The 25,550-nt window shown below is 39.1% G+C and overlaps 1 protein-coding gene across 2 annotated transcripts in view; it reads left to right on the top strand.

Moving 5' to 3' along the window:
• Window positions 1-25,550, top strand: part of abca5 (ATP-binding cassette, sub-family A (ABC1), member 5) — a 97,477-nt gene that overhangs the window by 43,463 nt on the left and 28,464 nt on the right. For both annotated transcript variants that reach the window (XM_063074444.1, XM_063074443.1), the window contains exons 12-20: window positions 1,211-1,321; window positions 11,054-11,229; window positions 11,903-12,022; window positions 14,075-14,213; window positions 14,636-14,726; window positions 20,762-20,901; window positions 21,107-21,226; window positions 21,409-21,619; window positions 25,330-25,499. In XM_063074444.1, coding sequence (XP_062930514.1) covers window positions 1,211-1,321; window positions 11,054-11,229; window positions 11,903-12,022; window positions 14,075-14,213; window positions 14,636-14,726; window positions 20,762-20,901; window positions 21,107-21,226; window positions 21,409-21,619; window positions 25,330-25,499 — 1,278 coding nt within the window. The remainder of the gene's footprint in view (window positions 1-1,210; window positions 1,322-11,053; window positions 11,230-11,902; window positions 12,023-14,074; window positions 14,214-14,635; window positions 14,727-20,761; window positions 20,902-21,106; window positions 21,227-21,408; window positions 21,620-25,329; window positions 25,500-25,550) is intronic.

The raw sequence follows: 25,550 nt of genomic DNA, 5'->3' as shown, positions 1-25,550 counted from the left end.
TTTTCACTTGCAATGTTTATATTTTCCATACTAATACTTGATTTTTTGTGTCATGTATACCACGTGGAAATAGTAGATGAATCGGCCTAGGCTGCAGTAATGCTGCCATAATATTGGCTTACATTGTCTGAGCCAGAGCCCATGGTGAGCATCCCTGTGCCAAGGCTTTTCTCAGTTATTGGCATGAAATACCAGCATTGGGAAGGGATTTTTTTTAACACATTATGTACAATGCCTAAAAAGAAGTATGTGAATTTACTTTAAAATGAAAGCTATAATGAAAGTGTAGATTTTGTAAATGGCAGGATCAGGCAAGTTAGGTTCATTGGTCTTTATGATGTATGATTTTATGATATCAATGTTATGATTATGTATTTCAGGGTTCTTTGGAATGTAGGTTTCACTGAAAATTCATTGCATCTATTGCCCATCACTATATGGCCTTTGAGTGAGGTACCTGTATGAACAGCTGCAGTCCTTCTGCTGAAGGAGTTGCAAAGTGCTGGATGGGGAGCTGCAGGATTTGAACACTGTGATGATTAAGGAATGATATAGTATTTCCATATCTGGATGTTATGTGATTTATGTATAGGTATCCGTTAGTTTCGTGAGACCACGGGTTTGCGCCTTGGAAGGTTTCCAAGGAAGGTTGTAAGGAAGACTGGCAGTTGCCCATGCTGCAAGGCTCCCCTCTCCACACCAACGATGTTGTCCAAGGGAAGGGCACTAGGGCCAATACAGCTTGGCACCGGTGTCGTCGGAGAGCAATGTGTGGTTAAGTGCCTTGCTCAAGGATGCAACACGCTGCCTCAGCTGAGGCTCAAACTAGCGACCTTTAGATCACTAGACCGACGCCTTAACCACTTGGCCACACGCCAACACTATGTGATTTGGAGGGAAACTTAATGTGATGGTGTTTCCATGTGCCTATTGCCTGTTCTTGATCATGGAAGTAATCGGTTCAAGAGGTGTGTTAGCGTAGCCCAGTTGTGCAACTGTGGCATATTTGTGTTTGGCACATTGCAGTCATAATGCAGTGAAGGTGGCAGGAAGGAATATTTAGGGCAATGGACTAGAGCTTTCTTTGTTTCATGGCTGGTGACTGATTAATAGTCATAAAAAATGGATGTGGATTTTCCTTTTAAGAGAGCAAAGAAAAATCATTCATGTCAAGTTAATGACTGATCTGTATTATACATTTTATCTTCAGGTTTGTCGTTCGATATATATCAAGATCAGATTACCGCACTATTAGGCCACAGTGGAACTGGAAAGACAACATTAATTAATATCCTCTCAGGATTATGTCCTCTATCAAATGGTAAGACTGGATTTGTGCTCTACAAAGGAAAACATTAGAATTAATGTAACACCATATGTGTCTGTACGTATATGAAAGTTAATGAAAGCAGTATAGTTATTTTAGAAATGCTGATAGGGTGGAAAATACTAAGGGACAAGGACAACTTGTGACTTGAACTGCAGGTATGCTTGTTGAACTCCCAACAGGCAAACGAGCCATATTAGATTGTAGTCATTAATAATAAAAAGATTTAGTTAATAGCTTAAGTGAATGAATGGAAGTCTGAGCACAATCATAAAAGGTAGACTCATTATGGTTATGCAGTGCAACACAGAATATTCACCATGAGTTGGGAAGTTATTATGGGTAAAGTAACAAAACTGAGGATGGGGTTAGTGATAAAATAACTTAATGTAACAGTTATGTACCAAATGGGCAAGAGCTCTACTCAGCATTTTAAAAACCGAACAATATAAAACTAAAAGAAGAAAACATTCTGGCTATTGGGAGTTGCAAAATAAAGCTCAAGATGTCTATGTGGAATTAAAGTTGTTTCCATTACCAAGGTTTTGAAAAGTAGTAGGCTTGAACATTGTGAAGTGTTCTGACTATGTCGCTGTAATGTTGAATCAGGTCCGTGGGTCTGGCAAGTGATACAGAAAGCAATCTCTGCAAATGGGTAGTATATTAATCACCTATTTACAAATAGTAAAAATTTGACCAAACTTTCATGTTCCGCAAGTTACATACATTACAAAGCTAATTGTACACTACAAAACAAATATACTTAGTTAAAAGTGAACGTTGAGTATACCTTCCCAATCGTTATGTACATCCTTGCCTTAAACAAAGGAAGAAGAGTGAGTCCCTTCCATGTGCTATTATATTTACTCAGGATATTTGGAACTGTACACCAGGCATCTATCCAATGGGAAAAGCAACGGCAGCTTCTAAACTAGCCAATCACAACAGAAGCAACTTTCAACAATCAGAATAAGCCACGCCCCCACAGGACAGTCACGCATTCTCTTGTTTTCTTTAGATTGGAACATTATGCATGCAAATCTGCAGTTTCATATATATAAACAGTGTTGACATACAGAAGCAATTTCGAAATTTGCGTGCGAACTTGGAACTGTAGTGAATCGTGAGAAAGTTAGAAAAAGCCTTAAAAGGAGCTATAGACAGAAACATAGCACAAAAGTACACTTTGTATAAAAAAAAGCAAAACATTACAATTTAGAAAGAAGAAAGAAGTTCAGTGGAATATATGCATCATGTGCTAGAAGTGGCAGGGCAAGATTAGAAGGTGGTTAAAAAGCAAGGACATCATGGAGGAACTTCATTTTTCTAATATAGTTTGTCGCTAGGTAATGTGCTGGTTCGTTACTGGCGAACTATCCGTCCTTGCCGAAATATGTGAATTCAAAGACCTTGAAAAGACAGGGTACAACTATAAAGTGCTGTTTAAAAAAAAACTACCATCACTGGCAACTTGGCATCCTGCCTAAAATCCTATTTTAAGTTCATTAGATGGAACCTGCAGCAAATCTTTTATCTTACATATCTGAGTAGGAGTTAAATCCTGGTAAGGACTTGTGTAAATGCATACAGTCTCAAAATGCTCCAGTAAGATTCACCATAAGAATATAATTTTAAATTATATTTAAATGCTCATTAACTAAATCACATTTAGTTTGACATTCTGAACATCAGTTTGTTTTTTAATGTAATTAATCTCTCAAACTTTTTTAAGTAAAATATGAGAAGTGATTTAATTGTGCGAATTCTTTGTTCAGGAAGGCCCCAGCTATCATCTTTATTCTGTAATGTGTAACTTGATTGGAGATGTGTGATAACAAGATCGCAACAATTGGCCTCTGCTTATGAGTTATTTGGGGGGGGCAGGGTGGAGATACTGAGTTAAAATTTAAGTTTATTGTAATTCAACCATGTACATGTATACCACCAAACGAAATAATGTTCCTCCAGACCAAAGTGCACAGCACAGTACACATAACTCTCTCACAACACACAAGATAATATTGCCACAAATAAATTAACCAAATATTGTCCATTTATGACAGAAGTCCAAAAGTAAACAGTATTCGCATCTGGTGCTTCAAATGTGATGGTGCTTAGCGGGAGGTCGTGGCGTGAGTTGGAGACAGTTTCTTGTGGACTTTACGTGTGAATTTTAAAAAGCGAGCAGGCCCTGTTGGGACTTGTCTGCAGAGTAGGAGATTGCTTAGGTTGATAGTAATTTAGTAAGGGTCAATAAAAAGATGCAAGGTTCAAGTGGAGCGGCCATTGTTGCAGTGGACGTTATTAGAGGGGTCAGGTTTTGACTCAACAGGCTTGGGCTAGAACTTAAGTTTGAGAAGTTAGATTTCAGATTTCTACATCATGGGATCTCTTTTGCGGAAGGTACTACCTGTACTAAGAGGACAGGTTACATCTGAACCCGAGGGGAATCAATATCCTTGTAGGCAGTTTGCTAGAGCAGTTGGCAAGGGTTTAAAGTAAGTTGATATGGGGAAGGGATTCTGAATGATAGGGCTGAGAATGGCACAGTTGGTATACAAGTCAATGGAATGTGTATTGTGACTGTGCAGAAAGACAGGCAGATGATAGGGCAAAATTGCAGTCAGTAGGATGAGGTAAAGGCTAACATGGGGTCAAAATCCAAAAGGGCAATTAATTCAGGACTGAAGGTGTCGTTTTTGGATGCACACAGTATACAGAATAAGATAGATGCTCTTGCAGTGCACTTAGAGATTGGCAGGTATGACATTATGGGCATCACTGAGTTGTGGTTGAAAGAAGATCATAGTTGGGAGCTTAATATCCAAGGATATACCTTGTATCAGAAGGACGGGCTGGTAGGTAGAGGCGGGTGGAGTGGCTCCATTGGTAAAATTGAAATCAAATCCTCAGGAAAAACAAGTGATAGAGGATTGTAAGATGTAGAATCTCTGTGGGTAGAGGTTAGAAACTGCAGGTGTAATAAGACCCTGATGGAGTTGGATACAAGCCTTCGAACAGTGCGGGAGTGTGAGATATAAATTTCCACAGGAAGGCGAGAAAAGTGTGTAATATTGGTACTGTTGTGTTAATCATGGGGATTTCAATGTGCAGATAGATTGGGGAAAATTAGGTTGTTGTTGGATCCGAAGACAGCGTATTTTTAAAATGCCTATGAGATAGCTTTTTAGAGCAGCTTGTGCTTGAGCCCATTAGGGGAAAGACAATTCTAGATCGGGTGTTGTGTAATGAACTAGATATGATTAGGGAGCTTAAGTGAAATAAACCCTTAGGAGATAGTGATCATAATATGATAGAATTCATCCTATCATAGTGGCCAGTGCTATCATGTTTGCTGTTGTGTGCTGGGGCAGCAGGCTGAGGGTAGCAGACACCAACAGAATCAACAAACTCATTCGTAGGGCCAGTGATGATGTGGGGATGGAACTGGACTCTCTCACAGTGGTGTCTGAAAAGAGGATGCTGTCTAAGTTGCATGCCATCTTGGTTAATGTCTCCCATCCACTACATAATGTACTGGGTGGGCACAGGGGTACATTCAGCCAGAGACTCATTCCTCCAAGATACAGCACAGAGCGTCACAGGAAGCCATTCCTGCCTGTGGCCATCAAACTTTACAACTCCTCCCTTGGAGGGTCAGACACCCTGAGCCGATAGGCTGGTCCTGGACTTATTTCATAATTTACTGGCATAATTTACATATTACTATTTAACTATTTATTACTATTTTCTATTACTATTTATTATTTCTATGACTATTACTATTCACTAATAGTAATATTACTATTACTATTATTTATGGTGCAACTGTAACGAAAACCAATTTCCCCCGGGATCAATAAAGTATGACTATGACTATGATCCTGCGGTTTGAGAAGGAGAAGCTAAAGCCAGATGTATCAGTATTACAATGGAGTAAAAGGAATTGTAGAAGCATGAGAAAGGAGCTGACCAAAGTGAATTGGAATGGCACACTAGCAGGAGTGATGGCAGAACAGCAATGGTTGGAGTTTCTGAAGGCAATTCGGCAGGATAGATACATCCCAAAAATGAAAAAGTTATTCTTTAAGGTGGATGAGGCAACTGTGGTGACGAGGGTAATCAAAGATAGCATACAGGGTACTGATATATAAAATAGCAAAATTTAGTGAGGATTTGGAAGCTTTTAAAAACCAACATTTAAAGGAACTTCCTTAGCCAGAGGATGGTGAGTCTGTGAAATTCATTGCCACAGATGGCTGTGGAGGCCAGGTCATTGAGTATATTTAAAGTGGAGGTTGATAGGTTCTTGGTTAGTCAGGGCATCAAAGGTTACAGGGAGAAGGCAAGAGAATGGGTTTGGGAGACACAATAAATCGGCCGTGATGCAATGGGAAAGCAATCTCGATGGACTAGGCTTATCAGTCCTACTCCTCTGTCTTATGGAGACCTGGGTGGTGGCAGTGAGTTCAGTAGTCTCATGCCCTGGAGGAAGAAACTGATTCATATCCTAACAGTTTTTGTCCTAATGGTATGATGCCTCCTGCCTGATGGTAGGGGGTCAAAGAGGTTGTTGGACAGATGGGAGGGATCATTGATAATACTGAGGGCCCTGTGTACATAGCGCTCCTAATGAACATATCAGGTGGGTGGAAGAGTGACACTGATGATCCTCTTAGCAGTCTGCACAATCCTTTGTAGAGTCTTGTGGTCAGATGCCTTTGCAATTTCCATACCAGATGGTGATGCAGCTGGTCAGGACACAGTGGTGCTACTGTAAAATTTGGTTAGAGTGGGGGGGGGGGGGTGGCTGCCTCGCTTGCCTCAATTTCCTCAGGAAGTGGAAATGCTGCTGTGCTTTCTTAGCTAAAGAAGGGGTGTTGAGGGATGCAGTAAGATCATCTGTCACGTGCACCAAAGAAAATTGGTGTTCGTAACTCTCCACGGAGGAGTCATTTATGTGTAATGAGGAGTGGTCAGCCTACTCCTTCTAAGGTCTACAATCATCTCTTTTGTCTTGTCCATACGGTGTCTCAAGTTGTTGTGCTCCCACCATTCTATTAGCTGTTCTACCTCCTCTATGTATGTCGTCTTCTCATGGTTGTTAATGAGGCCATCCGCTGTTATGTCATCAGCAAGCTTGATGATTTGGTTTGAACTGGATCTAGCAGAACAATCACGTGCCTGCAGCAGGCTGAGCACACAGCTCTGATGGGGCGCCAGTTGCACCAACACTTTTGACCTTTTCTCTATAATCAAGACTCAAATAAAGCAGCAGAGAAAATTGATGGTTTAATTCCATTTAGTTTTAGTCTTGTAGAAAAGGTGATGAGAAAGGTATTTCCTGGCCTATTCCTGCTTTTTTTTAATGTCTGGGAGCTCCAGAATCTGCCCACTTTTGCCAACATTGAGAAATTTAGACAGGAATATGAGAGCTTTTAAATTTCATTTTGTAGTTTTATTGAAAAATTTCCACCTTCATTAGCTCCAAGCTGTAGTAAGTTTGCAATGTACAGCAACTTTCACAACCTGTCTTTCTGGCAGAAAAGCAGCTAATTGAATAGTTTACTATTTAGTCTTCAATTACTGTGAAAACAATCTATTTTTTAAAATATTCTATCTTTTAGATGGATCACCTCATGCTCCTTGACAGTGTTGGTAGTGCTCAGAAATTTCTAGTTCCAGCTTATTCAGGTCATTGTAAATGGGACAGATGTTCAATCACTTTATATCAAAAAGCCCACCTCCAGCACGTGGGTTGGAGACATGGCTGCACTTCCTGGTTAAATGGCCTCTAGTTCATCCATCCTAAATCTGTTCATCAATTTAGCTGCAAATGCTATTATTATTGAGATATATCCATGGTCTGTAACTTAGACCATAAGATGTAGGAGCAGAATTAGGCCATCTGGCCCATCGGGTCTGCTCCGCCATTCAATCATGGCTGATACTTTTTTTTTTAATCTCCTTCTCAAACCCAGTTCCTGGCCTTCTCGCCGTAACCTTTGATGCCATGTCCAATCAAGAACCTATCAATCTCTGCCTTAAATACACCCAAAGACCTAACCTCCCCAGCTGCATGTGGCAACAAATTCTACAAACTCACCAGCCTTTGACTAAAGAAATTTCTCTGCATCTCTGTTTTGAAAGGGCACCCTTCCATCCTGATGCTGTGCCCTCTTGTCCTGGACTCTCCCACCATGGGAAACATCCTTTCCACATCTACTCTGTCTAGGCCTTTCAACACTTGAAAGGTTTCAATAAGATCCCCCCCCCCCATCCTTCTGAATTCCAGCGAGTACAGACCCAGAGCCATCAAACGTTCCTTATATGATAACCCTTTCATTCCTGGAATCATTCTTGTGAACCTCCTCTGGACCCTCTCCAATGCCAGCACATCTTTTCTCAGATGAGGGACCCAACACTGTTCACAATACTCAAGGTGAGGCCTCACCAGTGCCTTATAAAGCCTCAGCATCTCACATCCTTGCTCTTGTATTCTCGACCTCTTGGAATGAATACTAACATGGCATTTGCATTCCTCATCACTGACTCAACCTGCAAGTTAACCTTCAGGGTGTCCTGCACAAGGACGCCCAAGTCCCTCTGCACCTCAGATTCCTGGATTTTCTCCCCATTTAGAAAATATTCCGCATATTTATTTCTACTACCAAAGTGTATGACCATGCATGTTCCAAGTTATTTGATTATTTATAGCTTGCAGTAATTTGGAAATTTGGTTGATCACTGTCCTTTTCTAAACATTTGCAGACATTTAGGCTCTGATCAAGAAGCCATCGTCAGTGCGCAGTTGAGGGTGTTGTCTCCTCAGAATGCTGGCTTATATAACCCTCTAGGGTCCGAATGGATATTGATTAGATATTATCCAACTAGAACAGAATGTCTAATTAAAATTAATATGATTATTACTGTCTATAAAATAGTCAATTCCCTGGGGGGCCCACCACTCCTCCTGGAAATCCTCTACTGTACCCATTGTGACCTCATGCTCCCTCTTCAAGGACAACTGGGCATGAGCATATCCTCAGAAGAGGGGCGGGCAATCGGTCCTGCCAGAGCCCTCGACTTTCCATTGCCTAGATCCGTGAATGGCCACCTTGGCCAGGCCCAGGAGCAAACCCACCAGTAGATTCTCCTTGCAACCTGCCCTTCCTCCGAACTGGGTGCCCATATAATTAAAAACCTGTTGCACGGTGCTGCCCTATACAACACCTCCCACTCCAGGTCCCCGATGTACAGGGCTCTTTCCTGGGGACTTCCTCTGCTGCTAGATGGTAAAACAGATTGTCAAGGCGAGTCTGTTCAGCAGGTGAAGGCAAGGAAGTGAAAGGTGTGCGCAAGCAGCCAGTATAAAATGCTTTGGAATGTCACGAAGGGCACAATAGGCACCCCCACAAGACGGCTCATATTGTGTGAGATCCTCTCCTGCATGCTATCCCGAGGCCTGGGTCTGACAAGCGCTTCCGGCCTATCAACTGATGGTGCAGCTGGAACCTCTCCACTTTCCTGAGACCCCTTGTCACTCACCATGATAGGATGAGGACCAGTCCCCCTCACAGCCAGAGCACCATTCCTCACTGGCACAAAAACACCCTATCTGGATGAGACTAGACCCCATACTCTCAACAGCTCTCAGTAAAAGTGAGGCAGTTTCCTCAAAGTGGAGCAGCTGATGCTGTCTGCTGGAAGGCATGTGCCCTCCTGCAGGCAGTGCCCCCTGCGGAGAAAGTGCATTGTCAGCGCGTGCTATCTTGAAGAGTGGTCGCTATGCGGGTATCTCTGCAGGGTCCTGCCCTCTGCGATTGGAAGACACGGGACCGCAGCAGAGATCCAATGCCTCCTATTGCCCCAGAAGAAGTCCCGCAGCCACTTCGGGGTCCTGGAGACAAAAGCAGTGGGCAGGACTAAAGTAATCAGCCAGTACTGTATCTTTAAAATGAAAGCTACTTATCAAAGAGTTTTACGTGGACTGGTGATCCAATTTGTCCTATTCCATTGTGCCTAGTCAGTGGTAAACCTACAAATGTAGCAAAATTGAAAAAACATTTAACTACAAATCACAGCCATATGACATGTAAAAGTTCTGATTATTTTAAACAACTATTAGAATCGCAAAACAAACAGATAAAGTCACAGTCAAGTAGCTTTAAGACCATTTCACTTGAGATTGTTTAAAAAAACTGTGTGAACAGGGTGTTTGAGCTGAAAGATGAATTGCAGGAGTACTTTTGAAGAAAATAGTAGGCCAGATTTTGCTAAGTGCATTGAAGATGAAGAATAGCTGCAAAAACTAGCCTACTTAACAGATATTTTTCATCATATAAACCAGTTGGACAAGTCTGTGCAAGGGCCTGGAGAAAATATTTTGACTTCAAGTGACAAGATTCTTGGATTTAAAAGGAAGCTGGATCTTTGGAAAAATCATGTTGCAAAAGGAAACCTTGAAATGTTTCCACTGCAGCTTGGGCTTAAGGATATCAGAAAGAATCGAGCTTTATTGAAAATCACCTGGAAGAACTGCAGAACAAAATTGAACAGTATTTGTCTTCCTTTTCAACACAAGTGTATGACTGGATGAGGAACACTTTCTCTGAATCTTCTGCTCACACTAAGAACTTGATTTAGAAAGAAGAGGAAGAACTTTGTGAGCTGCATTCTGATCATGCACTCAAGATGAGATTTATTGACCTGCCCTGGACAACTACTGTATTTCTGTAGGGGGAAAAAAAAGAGTATCCTGCCATTCACAGGAAAGCAATGAACATTTTGCTGCAGTTTTCAGCTTCTTACATGTGTAAGCAAGCTTTTTCTTAAACATAGAAACATAGAAAATAGGTACAGGAGTAGGCCATTCGGCCCTTCAAGCCTGCACCGCCATTCAGTATGATCATGGCTGATCATCCAACTCAGAACCCTGCACCAGCCTTCCCTCCATACCCCCTGATCCCTTTAGCTTGTTTAACAAGCATGAAGAGCAAGGATAGAAATCGTCTAATTTCAGTTGAAGTTGAAATCCGTGTGTGCTTATCTCAAGTTTGACGCAGAATTGAAAAATTTGTTATGTTTGTCTTATGGGTTTTTAAAATTTATGGAAGAGAAAGAAAAAGTAATTTTAAGAAAGCTAAGCTTGACTATCTTTTTTTTCAAGAAAGGTTGGCTAATCATTCAATCTCAATTCAAAAAGAGCATTGACAATTATTTTTGATTACTGATCATGCTAATGTACCGTGAGCTCTAGATACAACAATTTTTATGCAGGGGTTCCCTGAGACCTGAAAATTATTTCAAGTGTTCCTCCAGGGCAAAAAGGTTGAGAAAGGCTGCCTTAAACTAATACAAGTGCCAGCCTGAACCTTATTGTTAAAATCTGCTTCAGTGTTTGAATCCTCTACCTTTTCATAAATTGAATTTGTTCTTGAAACATAATTACACAAATGTTTTTGGTTGTGTGTGGTTCACGGTTAAAGCCATTGTATGTCCAACTTATGTGTTTTGTAATCTTAGAAGACTTGTTGAGATTTTTTTCAGTGTGTTTGAGTAGTTTTCAGGTTTAAGTTAAATGCTTTGGTAGTGTATGATTTCAAGGCCCATGCATTTATAGCCTCAAAAATGTCAAAAAGCCAATAATTAGAATGCATTCAGGATTTATTTGCATCCCATTTTATGTGCAGCAAAACAATGTGCATGTTTCTTCCTCTTTTGTAGGATGTGCAACAGTTTATGGCTACAAAGTTTCTGAATTGGATGAAATAATTGAAATCAGAAAGATGATAGGAGTTTGCCCACAATTTGATGTCCTGTTCTACAGTCTTACGGTAAAGGAACATTTAAAGATAGTTGCTATGATAAAGGGAATTGCAACAAAAGAAATTGATAAAGAGGTAAGTCTTCTAAACAAGCTTTATTCTGTCAGTTAGCTGTGTCTTTCAAAGTTTTAATTATATGACCGTGAATATTAGAAGTTAATGTGACTACTGTATTATCAGGAGCAAGTAGAAAAGTGATGTAATGTTGGCTAGCTACTTACGTGAAATTAAATTAAATCTATTTCAGAAGCATGAATAATTGTTGAGATAAGGGAGAATTGGGAGAAAGGAAATGTTTAATATACAGCTTTGTTGGCGAGCCATCTTGAAAGAAGGTAGACAAATTACTCTGAAGTGCAATTCTCCATCCTACTGGTTTATCAATTTTAATGGATGACGTGCAAAAACTGATTAACTAAAAGCAATGACTCCAATTTTTTTTCATACATTTGGACTATTTTGTTTGAAATATCTTTTCTTCTTGCTAGTTTTTGTGATGTGTTGTACTTATAAGCAAAATATGTATTAACCAGTTGGATGCTGAAAGTGCTACATGCACAAACAAACGAACAATTACATTACAAAACCAATTAGCTGTTGGTTATGTTACATAGCCAATAAATCATTGATGTAGTTTCTCCAATGGAAAGCGCTTGACATATATTTTGTTTTTTAATGCACTTCAAAACTTTTATAAAATAGGATTAATTCCACGGAAATGTAATTTTTATCCAATTGCTTTATTCAGGTGCTAAATGTCATTAAAGAATTGGATATGGAATCAATAATGGATGTCCGTGCAGAAAAACTCAGTGGTGGACAAAAGAGAAAGCTTTCAATGGGAATGGCCATTTTGGGAGATCCTAAGGTGAGAGGTTGGATGTGGGCATTTGATTAGCGATAAAATTCTGTCTGTTACTGGAGCCAGTGAAAGGTAATGTGTAAAAAGCCACTGCAAAATATTGCGGTTGCATTCCAAAAACTTTAATCCTGCCTTGTCAGTTGTATATCGTCACATGAAATTTGGGGGCGGGGAGGAGACAATAAACTATTCCACAAAATATGGTAATTTAGTGTCCCCCTTTGATATTGTAATAAACTCTCACATTTCTCTCTTTCTTGTATGTTATAGCCTCTTGTCGTAATGAGCGGCACAAGTTTTTAAAGTGTTACTGAACTGTAAAGATAATGAAACTTTAATTTTTCAAATAAGTACATAATTAATAAAAAGCAATCTCTCCAAATTTTTGTATGCCTTTACAACTACATAATTCTTTAGACCTTGCAAATTGTAAACCTGAGGAAGTATCTAGCTTCAATTAGGTGTCAACCTGTTTGATGGAGTAATATTTCCAATGTGCATGATCAATTCCAGTTATTTTCAGGCACTTTATATTTTAAATCTGCATCTTTTCGATTTGGGAAAAGAGAACATCCAGCCATAGTGACCCATATTAAGATCCCACAGGAAATGTTCATACTCAGGCTTGAGACAAGGAATTGCCCAACTGTAGAGAGAAGTGTTCTTGTACTTATCTAACAAATATCATTCTAAATTTGCCAAAATTGTGAATAACCTCTCCAAAATTATCTTATCAGCAACTTGCTAGAATGTATTTTTCTTTACCAGAATGGCTAACTGCTGAGAGGGAAGTTTACTTGCTTATGATTTAGTTTCAGAATATCAGCTTCAGAAAGTGAATTACGATCTACTTTCCTTTTTCCTTTTAATTCATAGAAACATAGAAAACCTACAACACGATACAGGCCCTTCGGCCCACAAAGCTATGCCGAACATGTCCTAACCTTAGAAATTACTGAGGGTTACCCATAGCCCTCTATTGTTCTGTTCCATGTACCTGTCCAGGAATCTCTTAAAAGACCCTTTCTTATCCACCTCCACCACTGTCGCTGGCAGCCCATTTCACGCACTCACCACCCTCTGCATGACAAAAACGTACCCCTGACATCTCCTCTGTACCTACTTCCAAGCACCTTAAAATCGTGCCCTCTTGTGCTAGCCACTTCAGCCCTGGGGAAAAAGCCTCTGACTATCCACACGATCAACGTCTCTCATCATCTTATACACCTCTATCATCGCTCCAAGGAGAAAAGGCAAGGTTCACTGAACCTATTCTCATATGGCATGCTTATTAGATAAATTAATTTATTTATCTAAATTTATTACATAAGTTAATTTATCTAAATTTATTACATACATTAATCTAATAAATAACTGTCCTCCATACTATCTACAACACCTCCAACCTTCGTGTCATCAGCAAATTTACTAACTCATCCCTCCACTTCTTCATCTAGGTCATTTATAAAAATCACTAAGAATAGGGGTCCCAGAACAGATCCCTGAGGCACACCACTGGTGACCAACCTCCATCCAGAATATGACCTGTTAACAACCGCTGTTTGTCTTCTGTGGGCAAGTCAGTTCTGGATCCACAAAGCAATGTCCCCTTGGATCCCATGCCTCCTTGCTTTCTCAATAAGCCTTGCATGGGGTACCTTGTCAAATGCCTTGCTGAAATCCATATACGCTACATCTACGGCTCTATCTTCATCAATGTGTTTAGTCACATCCTCAAAAACTTCAATCAGGCTCGTAAGGCACGACCTGCCTTTCACAAAGCCATGCTAACTATAATTCCTTGGTAAACTTTCTCTAAGTTTGTTTGGCAGTAAAATATCAACCTTAATGATTGTTTTCATGTAAAAATAAACTGGTATAACAAAGTGAAACTTGTTTTTTGCCAGTTAATCACTTTACAAATGAGGTTCAATCACCTCTGTGTGCACAAGGTAGAATTTAAGCCCAATAATTTGGGACTTAGAAAGGTGCAGCTTTATCTCTATCAAAAAGACCTCAGTGATGTTTTAATTTAACCTCCATCTCCTGTTCTCAAAGGTTTTACTACTTGATGAACCAACTGCTGGAATGGACCCTTGTTCACGGCAGCAAGTGTGGACCTTGCTGAAAAAGAGGAAGGCAGGAAGGGTGATATTGCTGACCACTCATTTCATAGATGAAGCTGATATTCTGGCAGGTAAGTACTTATCATAAGATTTAAGGTAAAATCAGCTCATCAGGAAAATGATATTTTGCTTTGCAAACAATAACTTTACTAGAAATGAATTTTCACTCCTACCTCCATTCCAATGTAGGAAAATAATATTTCTTTTTTACCTAAATTTTTTGAAAACTTATTGACAACTTGAGAAATAGCGCGTTGCCAAAATTGTATATGCAGTGGCGATGCGGATAGCCACTTCAGGATAGCTCCCTACTTATTCTCATTTAAATACGAATTTATTGTTAACTCTGTTATTGCACATTTTGACCTTGTATTCTATCATATAAAAGCAAAAATTTGAAATCATCTTTGAGCAGTCAGAGTGACATGACTTACAGTATTTTGTCATATAAATTCGATAGAAATTATGTTCCTTTTTTTTTGTCTTGATGTAGATCGTAAAGCTGTTATTTCACAAGGGCAACTCAAATGTGTTGGCTCCTCACTATTCCTGAAAGCAAAATTTGGTGTGGGTTACAATCTCAGGTAATATTTTGGGTTACAATCTCCCTTCATTTAAAAAATATTTCTGCCTTTCCACTTGTCCCAGCAAATTAGCAGATTGTTCAGAGTGTTTCCCTCTTCACATTTCACACTGCCATCTAGTGTTATATCATCATAAGGACTAGAAGTAGGACTAGACCATAAACATAAAGATATTCTGCAGTTGGTGGAAGTTTTGAGGAACACGCGCAAAATGCTAGAGGGATTCAGGAAGTAAGGCAGCATCATTGGAGGGAAATAAATAGTCGGCATTTCAGGCTGAGACTCCAGCTCTCAGCACCAGCTCCACTTAGTATGATCACAACTTACTTTTTTTTAAGTTCTGACTATTCCCTGTACTAACCCAATATCCAGTGTTATTTGGAACTAAGCCTAAATTCCAAGGATTCACTATCTTCTACATGAAATAAAAGAAATACCGTACTTAATGTCCTCATCAAAATCGCTGATGGCGATTGGAAACAGCTTAGGCTCCAACATGGATCTTTGTGGCACTCCACTTGTATCAGACTCACAAACAAAATGACCAGTTTATTCCATCTGTTTTCCATTTGCTAATCAATCTTCAATCTATACTGGTATATTTGATTTTGTGTTTGTTTAGTAATTCTTTTTCTGTGACGCCTTATTGTGGACGAAAATAATTTACAAGGAATCTGGTGTTCACCTTCAGAACAAACTTCCTCTTTATCATAAGGTGACATCAACAGGGTGTCCTAGGGTGTCCCTTGTCCTAGAACAAATGCTTCCCCATGCAAAATTTTATTATTTACAGTCGTGATCATTACCTTTATACTTCCTTATTTACTTCCCACTCCCCACCCACTATCTCTACCCGACATATGAAGCATATACATGAAGTGACGTAAGTCTTTTGCAGTGTCATGCTTCAGTACCTATGTGCTGTTGTGAGCTGTGTGTAGCTTCACTTTTACATTGTACGTATAACGGCAAGTTTCCATCGTGATGTTTTATGAAGCTGTTACCAGGCTAGTAGCCAGGCATGAGATTACTATGGTTCACTTTAGCTTATGGTTGATTGCTTGGGCCATTGAATGTGTTACAGACTTTCAGTGCCTGGTACCAACCCTTTAAAGCCCCCCTTTGTCTTTCTGCTACATGATTATCCCTTATTTCTCTTGTGCTACAGAGCCAAGAGTTCGCTATTTCCCAGTATGAGTTTACTATTCACTGCTATATTATTTTCTGTCTCCATATTACAACTATCTTAATGAATTCCAACATTTCCCCTCCCTCTGAATTCTCCTTTCCCCTTGCATTCTGCTTTCTCTTTCTTTCCCTCCTTTCTCAAATACTATGGTTACATTACTGCCCTCTGATTGCTGTACAACCTGTATAATGCCAAATGAAGATTTTTTTCAAAATTTAGATATACAGCATGAAACAGCCCCTTTCAGCTCTTCCAGTCATGCCATCCAACAGTCCCCCAAATTTAATCCAAGCCTAATCATGGGGCAGTTTATAATGACCAATTGACTGACTATCCGATACGTCTTTGGGCTGTGGGAAGGAACTGGAATTCCCAGAGGAAACCCATACAGTCATGGAGAGAACATACAAACTCCTTATGGGCAGCGATCGGTATTGAACCAGGGTTGCCTGTACTGTAAAGTGTTTGTGCTAATCACTATGTCACTCTGCCACCCCAAGATGTAAAATCTGTCCTTGAGCTTAAGGTTTTATATTAAAAACATCACTTTATTTTCTGCAGTTCTTTTTAAAAAGCAATGAAGCTTTAAATTCCTATGTGTGACAGTGGGATTATAATAATTTAAGTGGTCCAGAAATTTCTGCTGACTTGTATTATATAAAGTGAGACAACTTGAAATATGGCTGAAGGCAGCACCAAACTTGCAACCATGCCTCCCTGATCTAAGCAGTCTGTTTAAGACCATGTATGGGCAACTTAACTTTATCTGGAGAGCTATTAGCTGTTTCTGAAATTCTGCAGTTCTAGAAATTTCTTTGGTTCCCATGGGACCTTGCATTTCAATTTAAGGTGACCACAACTCTCAGTTTTTAACTGCTTTTCCTTTTTCCCCCATCAGTAATCTGCTGGAAGGATCTCACAGCATCAGATAAGGAGCAAGGAAAAACAGTATTTGATAATGTGCTTTTTCAGATGGCCTTTGATTTCTTCAGTTACAACATATCCCTTGAGAATAAAAATAACAAGATCATTATTTTTCACTTGCTTGCGTACAGCCTCTTCCCAGGTGCAGAGGGTTAGTGTTAGCATCTGTGTAACTCCGAGCACTTTGATTAGAACAGCTTTATCTTTTCATCCACAGAATTTGACTTTCTAAATATAGAAATTATAATGCCTGCAAAGATGAAACTGCTTGTAAACTCCACTGGGAAAGGTATCATAATGCTGATGTCCTTCACAGCTTTACCACTTATAGCTTATTCAGCAGTGGAATATGATTTAGAAGACCAGGCTTGATGGTGGACAGGACCACAGTTCTGTGGATAGAAGTACCTGGTGACATTATTCAGCTCATGATGGCTCCACATCTTTGTAACTCATTATTTCAAACGTGTTAAATTGAATGTTGCAATGAAGTCAAAAATAATTCTTTCATACACTAATATTTATGGGGATGGCAAGCTCAACAGAATGCCTACCAAGTACTGTATTATAGAAGGGAAGAAAATTTAAAAAGGTTAAATAAACTCAACATAACTTTCAATATAACTGTGCTGAAAAGTATCATACATTTAATTTGGACAATTAAATTTATGGTACTATTTAGCACAGTAAAAGTTATGATGAGTTGCTTGTATAGCTCTTGAAAGAACATTTATGTTTTGTCCTACGCTCTCACTTTTATTTATAACCTGAAGTTTTCTCTTTCTTAATTACCCATCCAGTCCCTTTTACTGCCTTTTTAGTTGAAGTATCCCAGGTCCCAGCAGCTTCCCAAAGGTTAAGGAGGCTTCCAGAACCCTTTCCATTGTGTTAACCTGACCAGTCACAGTTTACCCATTACTCCAGAGCCGACTTTGGCTCCTGGATAAGTATAACTTTGATTTTTAAAAAAGTGATCATTTTTTAAAAATTCACAGCTCATCCCTTCACAGTTTCCCACAATCTTACAGCAGTCTGATATTGCAGTTCCTAATTTTGACTACAGGTTTCTCCCACCATCCGAAGGTACAGCGTTCCTATGAAACGGTTCGTAAGCCGAAATGTCATAAAGCGAAGAAGCAATTACCATTTATTTATATGGGAAAATTTTGTGAGCGTTCGCAGACCCAAAAATAACCTACCAAATCATGCCAAATAACACATAAAACCTAAAATAACAGTAACATATAGTAAAAGCAGGAATGATATGATAAATACACAGCCTATATAAAGTAGAAATACTTCTCTACAACGATTGCCTGCACAGATCTCTGTAGCGAAAATCTCACGCAAATGCTCTCGGCAGAAAATCTCACTTAAGCGCTGTTGGCATAAACGCGCTCTCCAGTAACCTTTAAGCTATGAAGCTGCCAAATCTACCAAATAACACGTAAAAATACACAGCCTATATAAAGTAGAAATAATGTATGTACAGTGTAGTTTCACTTAGCGGAGTTGGGAAGACATCGAGCACACTGATGATGGTGTGTTAGACTGAGTCGTCACAGGCTGGGTGGTGCAGTGGCCTCCACCCTCCGGGCCACCAACCGATACATTGCCACGAAGCACGCAAGGGTAGCCGGGAGGCACACAGCACATCTTTAAGAAAAAAGCCGAAATAAACATGCTAATTAATTAGGTGCTGCCTGGCACGTAAATGTCGGTGCAGATCAGAGGCGATTGCCAATTGCATCGGCACTGATCTGGGCCGACAATTACGTGCTAGGCGACACCTAATTAATTAGCATGTTTATTTCAGCTTTTTTCTTAAAGATGTGCTGTGTGCGTCCTGGCTACCGTTGCATTTTCTGCGAATCGGTATCTGTCCGTAGCCTGGGGGTTGGGGTGGTGGGACACTAGGGTGTCATCTCGTCGTCTGTTTCCATTAGAGCAGGCAGCTCATCATCTTCTATCTCTGCCCGCCTCGATGTCGAAGGTCGAGGTTCGGCATCTGCTGTGGCTGATGTGGAAGGCTTGCTTGACTACTGAGCCTCGCGCATTTTTCTATCACACAGTTCTTTAATAAGGACTCAAACCATCCTGAAAATATCTCCTAAACCGAAGTACCCTTTCAAAATTAAAGTCATACTTTATCATTACTCATTCGGTTTCGATTGTTATCCTTTTTTCTTCCAATTGCATCAGCTCTTCATCTGTCAGTTCTTGGTGATGGGATGCCAAAACCTCTTCAACATCATGTTCGTCAGCTTCCAGAAGCCAAACTCACTTTGTCCTTACTTCGTTCACCACGATCAAAACGCTTAATTATGTCTAGTTTTACCGTAAGTGTAACACCTTTACGAGCTCTTTCAGGCTTTTCCGATACCATAGAACTCATCTTGCAAACGGCTGCTCACAGGCACGTGTTAAAGCAAAGCAGTTCCTAATCCGGGGGAGAGCGGCTGCTTGGGGCACGCTCTGCCTTTTATCGTGCGCTGATTTTTTTTCGTAACAGTGAAAACACCTCCTGAAAGCGAAAATAGAGTACTAATGTAGGTCTTTCGTAACAGTGAGGTTTCGTAAAGTGAACGTTCAAAAAGCAGGGGACACCTGTACTTGTATATCCTGATTTTAATCATTGCATCAGTGATAATTCTCTGAGAGGCGCATTTGAGTATTCAGTTCTGTTAAAAGTTTTGTCTAAAGACAACAGGGGAAAAATTTATCTTCACATCTTTAACAAATAATTTTAGGTCTTTTTTTTTAATTGATGCACTTTCCAGAGAGATTTCTGAAATTATTTCGATAAAACTTGATAGTCTCCTTTAAAAGTCACCCCTTAGCCTTCTCTTTTCTAAGAACTGACGACTTGTTGTCTCTTTCCCGGTTAGCATCCTCAATTTTATTTTACGTGCAATATCTAAGCCCGCACTTCAAGACTGAAAAATAGCTTTTTCCCCAGAGCTATAATTGCTCTGAACCAATCGATCAAGCATCATCCATAAATTTGTTATATTGCTACTTTAATACTGGTTTTGTGGCTGTCATGCATCTGAGTTGCACTTTGGTACTGCTGGACATCGCTTGTATTGGCTGGTTACTTGATTTGATTTATTGTTTATTTATTTTATTTGTTTTATAGCATTGAGTATGAGAGTTGCAAACTCATTTTCACTGTATTGGTGCATGACAAATTCTACTATACAATGACAATAAAGATATTTCATTTCATTTTCAGTTCTTTCTAAGGCTTTTACAACTTCCTGCTTTGCAATGCCTGAAATTAATGTAAAGGATATAATGCTGAGGCTTTTTAAGGCATTGGTCAACCTGCACTTGTTGTATTATGAGCAGCTTGGTCCCCTTTTCTAAGAAAGGATGTGCTGTCATTGGTCCAGAGGAGCTTCACAAGAATGATCCCAAGAATGAAAAGGTTAATGTGTGAGGAGCATTTGATAGTTATAGGCCTATACTCGCTAGAGTTTGGACAAATGGGGGTGGGGAATCCCTTTGAAACCTATTGAATATTGAAAGGTGAAGATAGACATTGGGTATATTTTAAGCATAGGTTGATAGGTTCTTGACTAGTCAGGGTATCAAAGGTTACAGGGTGAACTGGGTTGAGAGAGATAGTAAATCAGTTATTATGGAAGATTCGATTGGCTGAATTGCCTAATTCTGTTCCTGTGACTTATATATTCCAGCAGAGACCTAATCAATTTATTGTCTCTTACTCTTGAAATCAGAATTGTGCTTATTGTAGTGTTTTCAAATTTTATAGGAAGTTTTGCAATAGTTTTGAAAAAAAATTTGTAAATTTATAGCATACCATCAATCATCATGCAAGGAAATCTTGCCAGTAAATTTAAATGCATCTACATCTAGCTACAAGATCAAATTACCTAATATTTTTTATTTTGAACAGAATGTCTGTGAATGAATGCTGCTATTCTGATAAAGTGACATCATTGATTAAATATCACATTCCTAATGCTGAGTTTTCACAGCCACATGATCTGGAGTTAGCATATGTTCTGCCTCTTCAGGATGTTGACAAATTTGCAGGTATTGTGGAACCAATTAACTTTCAGTATTTGATCTCTTAATTCGTGCATCTTTAACTAATTGTTTAAATAGTGTTGATGATATTTGTGAGAGGGAAATCTTTTCAACAATAATGGTACCTTTTCTTCCAAACTACTCATCTATGACTTTACACCTCACAATGTTTATGCTAGGACTGCTCATTGTTAATATTACTCTTTTTCAGGGCTGTTTGAAGATTTGGATAGCCGTACCAATCTGGGAATTGAGAGCTATGGGGTTTCCATGACGTCTCTCGAAGAGGTTTTCCTAAAATTGGAGTCAGAATCTGAAATGGATCAAACAGGCAAGTAAAAACTTGCAATAGCATAAAGGAATTCTGTCCAGTCATAGTTTAATCTGCAGAAAATATTTTAGTTCACTTTACCTGCACACATTTTATTTCAGCTGATGAGAATTGACCAGTAATGTAACAGATTCTTTTTGTGTGTTCTGGTCTATATTTGTATTTTCTTGTTTTTTTTTCAGATTACAATGTTTTTACCAGGGATCCAGCACCAGATGTGATAGCAAATGAAGAAGATGTTTGCATTGATTGCATTGATCATCAACTCCTGACTTTTCCAGAAACTCATTCAGCAGTGCTGATTGGCTCTGCTCTGTGGGATCAGCAGTTCCGTACAATAATTTGGTTACGTCTTAAGAATTTCACTCGTGAACGTAGTACACTTCTTAGCATGTGAGTATCTTCCTCATGGCTAATGATGTAATTGGGCCTTGATATTGGGAATGTTGGCTTGGGAGAGGAAGTGATGTTGATTTGCTTATCCTATCAGTGAATTTGGAAATTTGCAGAGAAAGCATTGCTGATGTTCTTTTCAGATGCCTGTTATAGGTAGTCCTTGTCAAATAGGAGGGCAAAGGTCACTAATACCAAGTATACCATAAGTTTTCAGCCAGGCCTGAGGTCTTGATCTTGTATGGTAGGATAATCAAGGCAAAGAAAGACTGAGGTTGTGAGTGTACTCCTAGTACACCTGTACACCTGCTTGTTGAAGCAAATATCTAATCAATCATGTGGTGGCGACTCAATGCATAAAAACATACAGACATAGTCAAGAGGCTCAGTTGTTGTTTAGACACCAGAATGGGAGAGAAATAAGATCTAAGTGACTTTGTAGAATGATTATTAGTGCCAGGTGGGATGGTTTGAATATCTCAGAAAATACTGATCTCCTGGGATTTTTATGCAGACCACTCTTTAGATTTTACAGAGAATGATGTGAAAAGCAAAAAAAAAAAATCCAATTCTTTGGGTGAACACGCCTAGTTAGTGAGCTGACAGGAAGGCAACAGTAGCCCAAGTAACCATATGTTATAATAGCAGTTTGCAGAGGAGTATCTCTGAATGCACAACACGTCGAACCTTGAAAAAGATGGGCTACAGCAGCAGAACACAAACATACACTCAGTGGCAGTTTATTAGATCCAGGAGGTACCTGATAAAGTTGCCACTGAGTGTATATGTCAACCCAATTGCACTTAGATTTTCAACTTGTGAAGATGTATGATATGATCATTGTCAATTGCATGATGTTGACATTGGAAATGGCAAAGAAGAGCAACTGTGTGAGACTTGCTCTTCACAGACGAATGGTTTCAACCCAAATCTTTAGCTGTCCATTTTCACAGATGCAGCCTGAGCCACTGAGTTCCTCCAGTATCTCTTTTTTTGCTCTAGATTTCAACACCTGCAGTCTCTTGTGTCTCGGAGGCATGCTCTTTGATGTGTGTCAACTTAAAAGAACTAAATTGGTTATTGCCAAGTGAGAGAGAATTCAGTAACATAATCAGGTCTACAAGTTTCCCCCACTATCCGAAAGTAGAGCATTCCTATGAAACCTTTCATAAGCCGAAATGGCGTAAAGCAAAGAAGCAATTAACATTAATTTATATGGGAAAAATTTTTGAGCGTTCCCAGACCCAAAAAATAACCTACCAAATCATACCAAATAGCACATAAAACCTAAAAAATCAGCACGTACACACATGCGCACACACCTGCCCGCGCAAGGCTTCACAGTCATGGTAGTCTTTCTCGGGGTAAACACAAGTTTAAAGCGGGCGCCTTTTTTCATAAAAGCGAAAATCCCCTTCGGATTTCTTTTGGTTAGTGAAAACAGGTACTAATGTAGGTCTTTCGTAAAAGCGAAGTGGCGTAAATCAAACTTTCGTAAAGTGGGGGACACCTGTATTGAATGAAATGTGGGGAGTTGTATATATTGAAAAAGGGAAGTGAGGTAATCAGATGAAAAAAAACTAGTAATCTGTTATTTGACAAGCAACTAGAAATCTTTCAATATTTTTCATTAGACTACTTGTTTAGAGACTGAGCTGAAATATGCAACAAAATATAAGTGCTTTGTTGTTTCAGAGAGCTTGAAAGTTGAGAAATGAAAAAGTATAATTGGGCAAAGTTGCTGTTGAAGCGAGATTATGGGTACAGCTGGTAATTTTTAAAATGTGAAGAATTGCTTGATTGAGTATGGTTAGTTAAAACATTGAAATCATAAACAAGGAACTGAGAGACACACCCTGTAAACAGTGGTTTTCAACTAACCTTAAGTTTGAAAGTAACTTGATGCATGAATATTTTCTTCAGATAAGCTACAGATAAATTCAGTTATTGATTTGATGTAGCATTCAGTAGAAAAATGAGAACATAATTGAAGGGGTAGATACTGAGTAATTAGAATGAATAAAAAAGGAAAATAAACTTGTTTCAGTGAATTTGTATGCATTTCTTAATAAAATTGCATGTACACAAAAATTTGAACATCATTACAACAATCCCACATATTCTTCTGCATGTAGTCCAGTCGTTTACTCTTTACGTTATTTGTTCAGACATTTTTATTTGGTCTGTGTACAAATATTTGTTCAAGTCAAACACTTCAAGTACTGGCAATACACATCAAAGTTGCTGGTGAACGCAGCAGGCCAGGCAGCACCTCTAGGAAGAGGTACAGTCGACGTTTCAGGACGATACTGACCTCTTCTTCCAATCTGCTGTCACTCTACTTCTGAAAACACAGTAAATCACCAGTAATCCGACACCTTTGGGCCATCAGTTGTATCAGGCTAGCAGATGTTCTAGACTGTTGGATGTTACTCTTACTAATACCCAGACATTTATTTCACTTAGAAAAAAAAGATAGCTGGTTCCATACTTGGATAATAAATTATCCAGTGAACCTGGTTACTTAAAAGGGATGGGAATTAGACAAGCAACTAAGACATTAGCACTAGCCGCAAACCCATGTTCCTGACGTTGGTGGTTTAGACAACAGCCCTGGCTCAAATAGGACATCAGGCTGGAGCCATTCAGCACTGTGCTCTTACCTCATTCCACTGACTTCCAGACTCTGGATGAGCTGGTTGCCAAATGATTAAGATTTCCAAATAATTAGATCCTGGATTGTCGGAATTTTACTTTATCATCTTTTGACTTCTCTGTCCTTCTAACTACCATTGATCATCTACTTCCCGCTTTCTGTCCAAGTGCTTGAATGAGTTGATGCTCCCTAAATTTTCTGATTGTGCTTTGAGTGTTTTCGATTAGGTTTCTAGACTTGCCTCGATGATAAAAAGCTTCCTGCCGTAGTAAGTTATATCATTTGGGACTATGGAAAGCTAATAAATTTATCCACAACTTTCGCAAGCTGTTGGCTTTAATGTGGTGACCATATGATACTTGCCTAACAGTACACCACAGTTACTGAACTGAATCTACACTCAGCTGTTCCATCTAATTAAAAACAATGTTTGTGCATCTAAGGACTATTACCTATCCCTCATCATTACATTGCCTCTTACACACTGTCCATAAGTGGTGTTAATTCCCTCCACTGTCAGTGCTAGATGAGTGGAAATCAATTTTCCAGTCTGAACTAAGCCAGATGCTGTTTTAATTTATGCTTAAATGGAGTTTGTTCAAGTTAATCAATCTTCTTTTATTTGAGTCTTTTAAATCATAAATAAAATCATTTTGAAGAAAAAAAAGTGAGAGCAAGAGTTACTTTGGCATGTTTTATTATTTCCTATCCTTTTATTATTGATAATGTATGCTCATTGGTATTACATCAGCATCAATGAACTTACAAATAACAAATGTTCACTTGCCCAGTCTCAAGTCTGTATGATAGTTTTCTTTGTTCCTGTTATTATATCCTGTCATGCTTTTGCATTTTAGGCAGATTCAAAACTGTTTCTGTTTTGCTTATTTTCATAAATATTCCACGATTTGAAAAATATGACTGCATTTCTCGAGTTGACTATGGAGAGGTGATTTAGTTTTACAATGGTTTCAAAAGCTTTGAAAGAAACTTCAATTTTAACATCTACTATTTATTGGAAAGAATAGAATAACATTTTTCAATACTTTTGCAGCATTTACATCATTGGCCTTTTGATATGCATCGTGGTCTTGATGGCTTTGATAAATGGTACACTTAGTAGAAAAGACGTTGCAGTGAAGTTATCCCCGGAGTTAATTCTTCTACAACAAGGTCAAAAACATCTCAAGTATGCCACTAGCCTGCTCCTGAAAAATTCCACAGGTGAGATGTGGATGGGAATGAAATTTATTGCTTAACAACTTCAGTAAGTAA

Source organism: Mobula hypostoma, chromosome 22 (assembly GCF_963921235.1).
Source record: "Mobula hypostoma chromosome 22, sMobHyp1.1, whole genome shotgun sequence".
NCBI lineage: Eukaryota > Metazoa > Chordata > Chondrichthyes > Myliobatiformes > Myliobatidae > Mobula > Mobula hypostoma.
The sequence above is the reverse complement of the archived record's forward strand: the minus strand, read 5'-3'. Positions and strand labels throughout refer to the sequence as shown.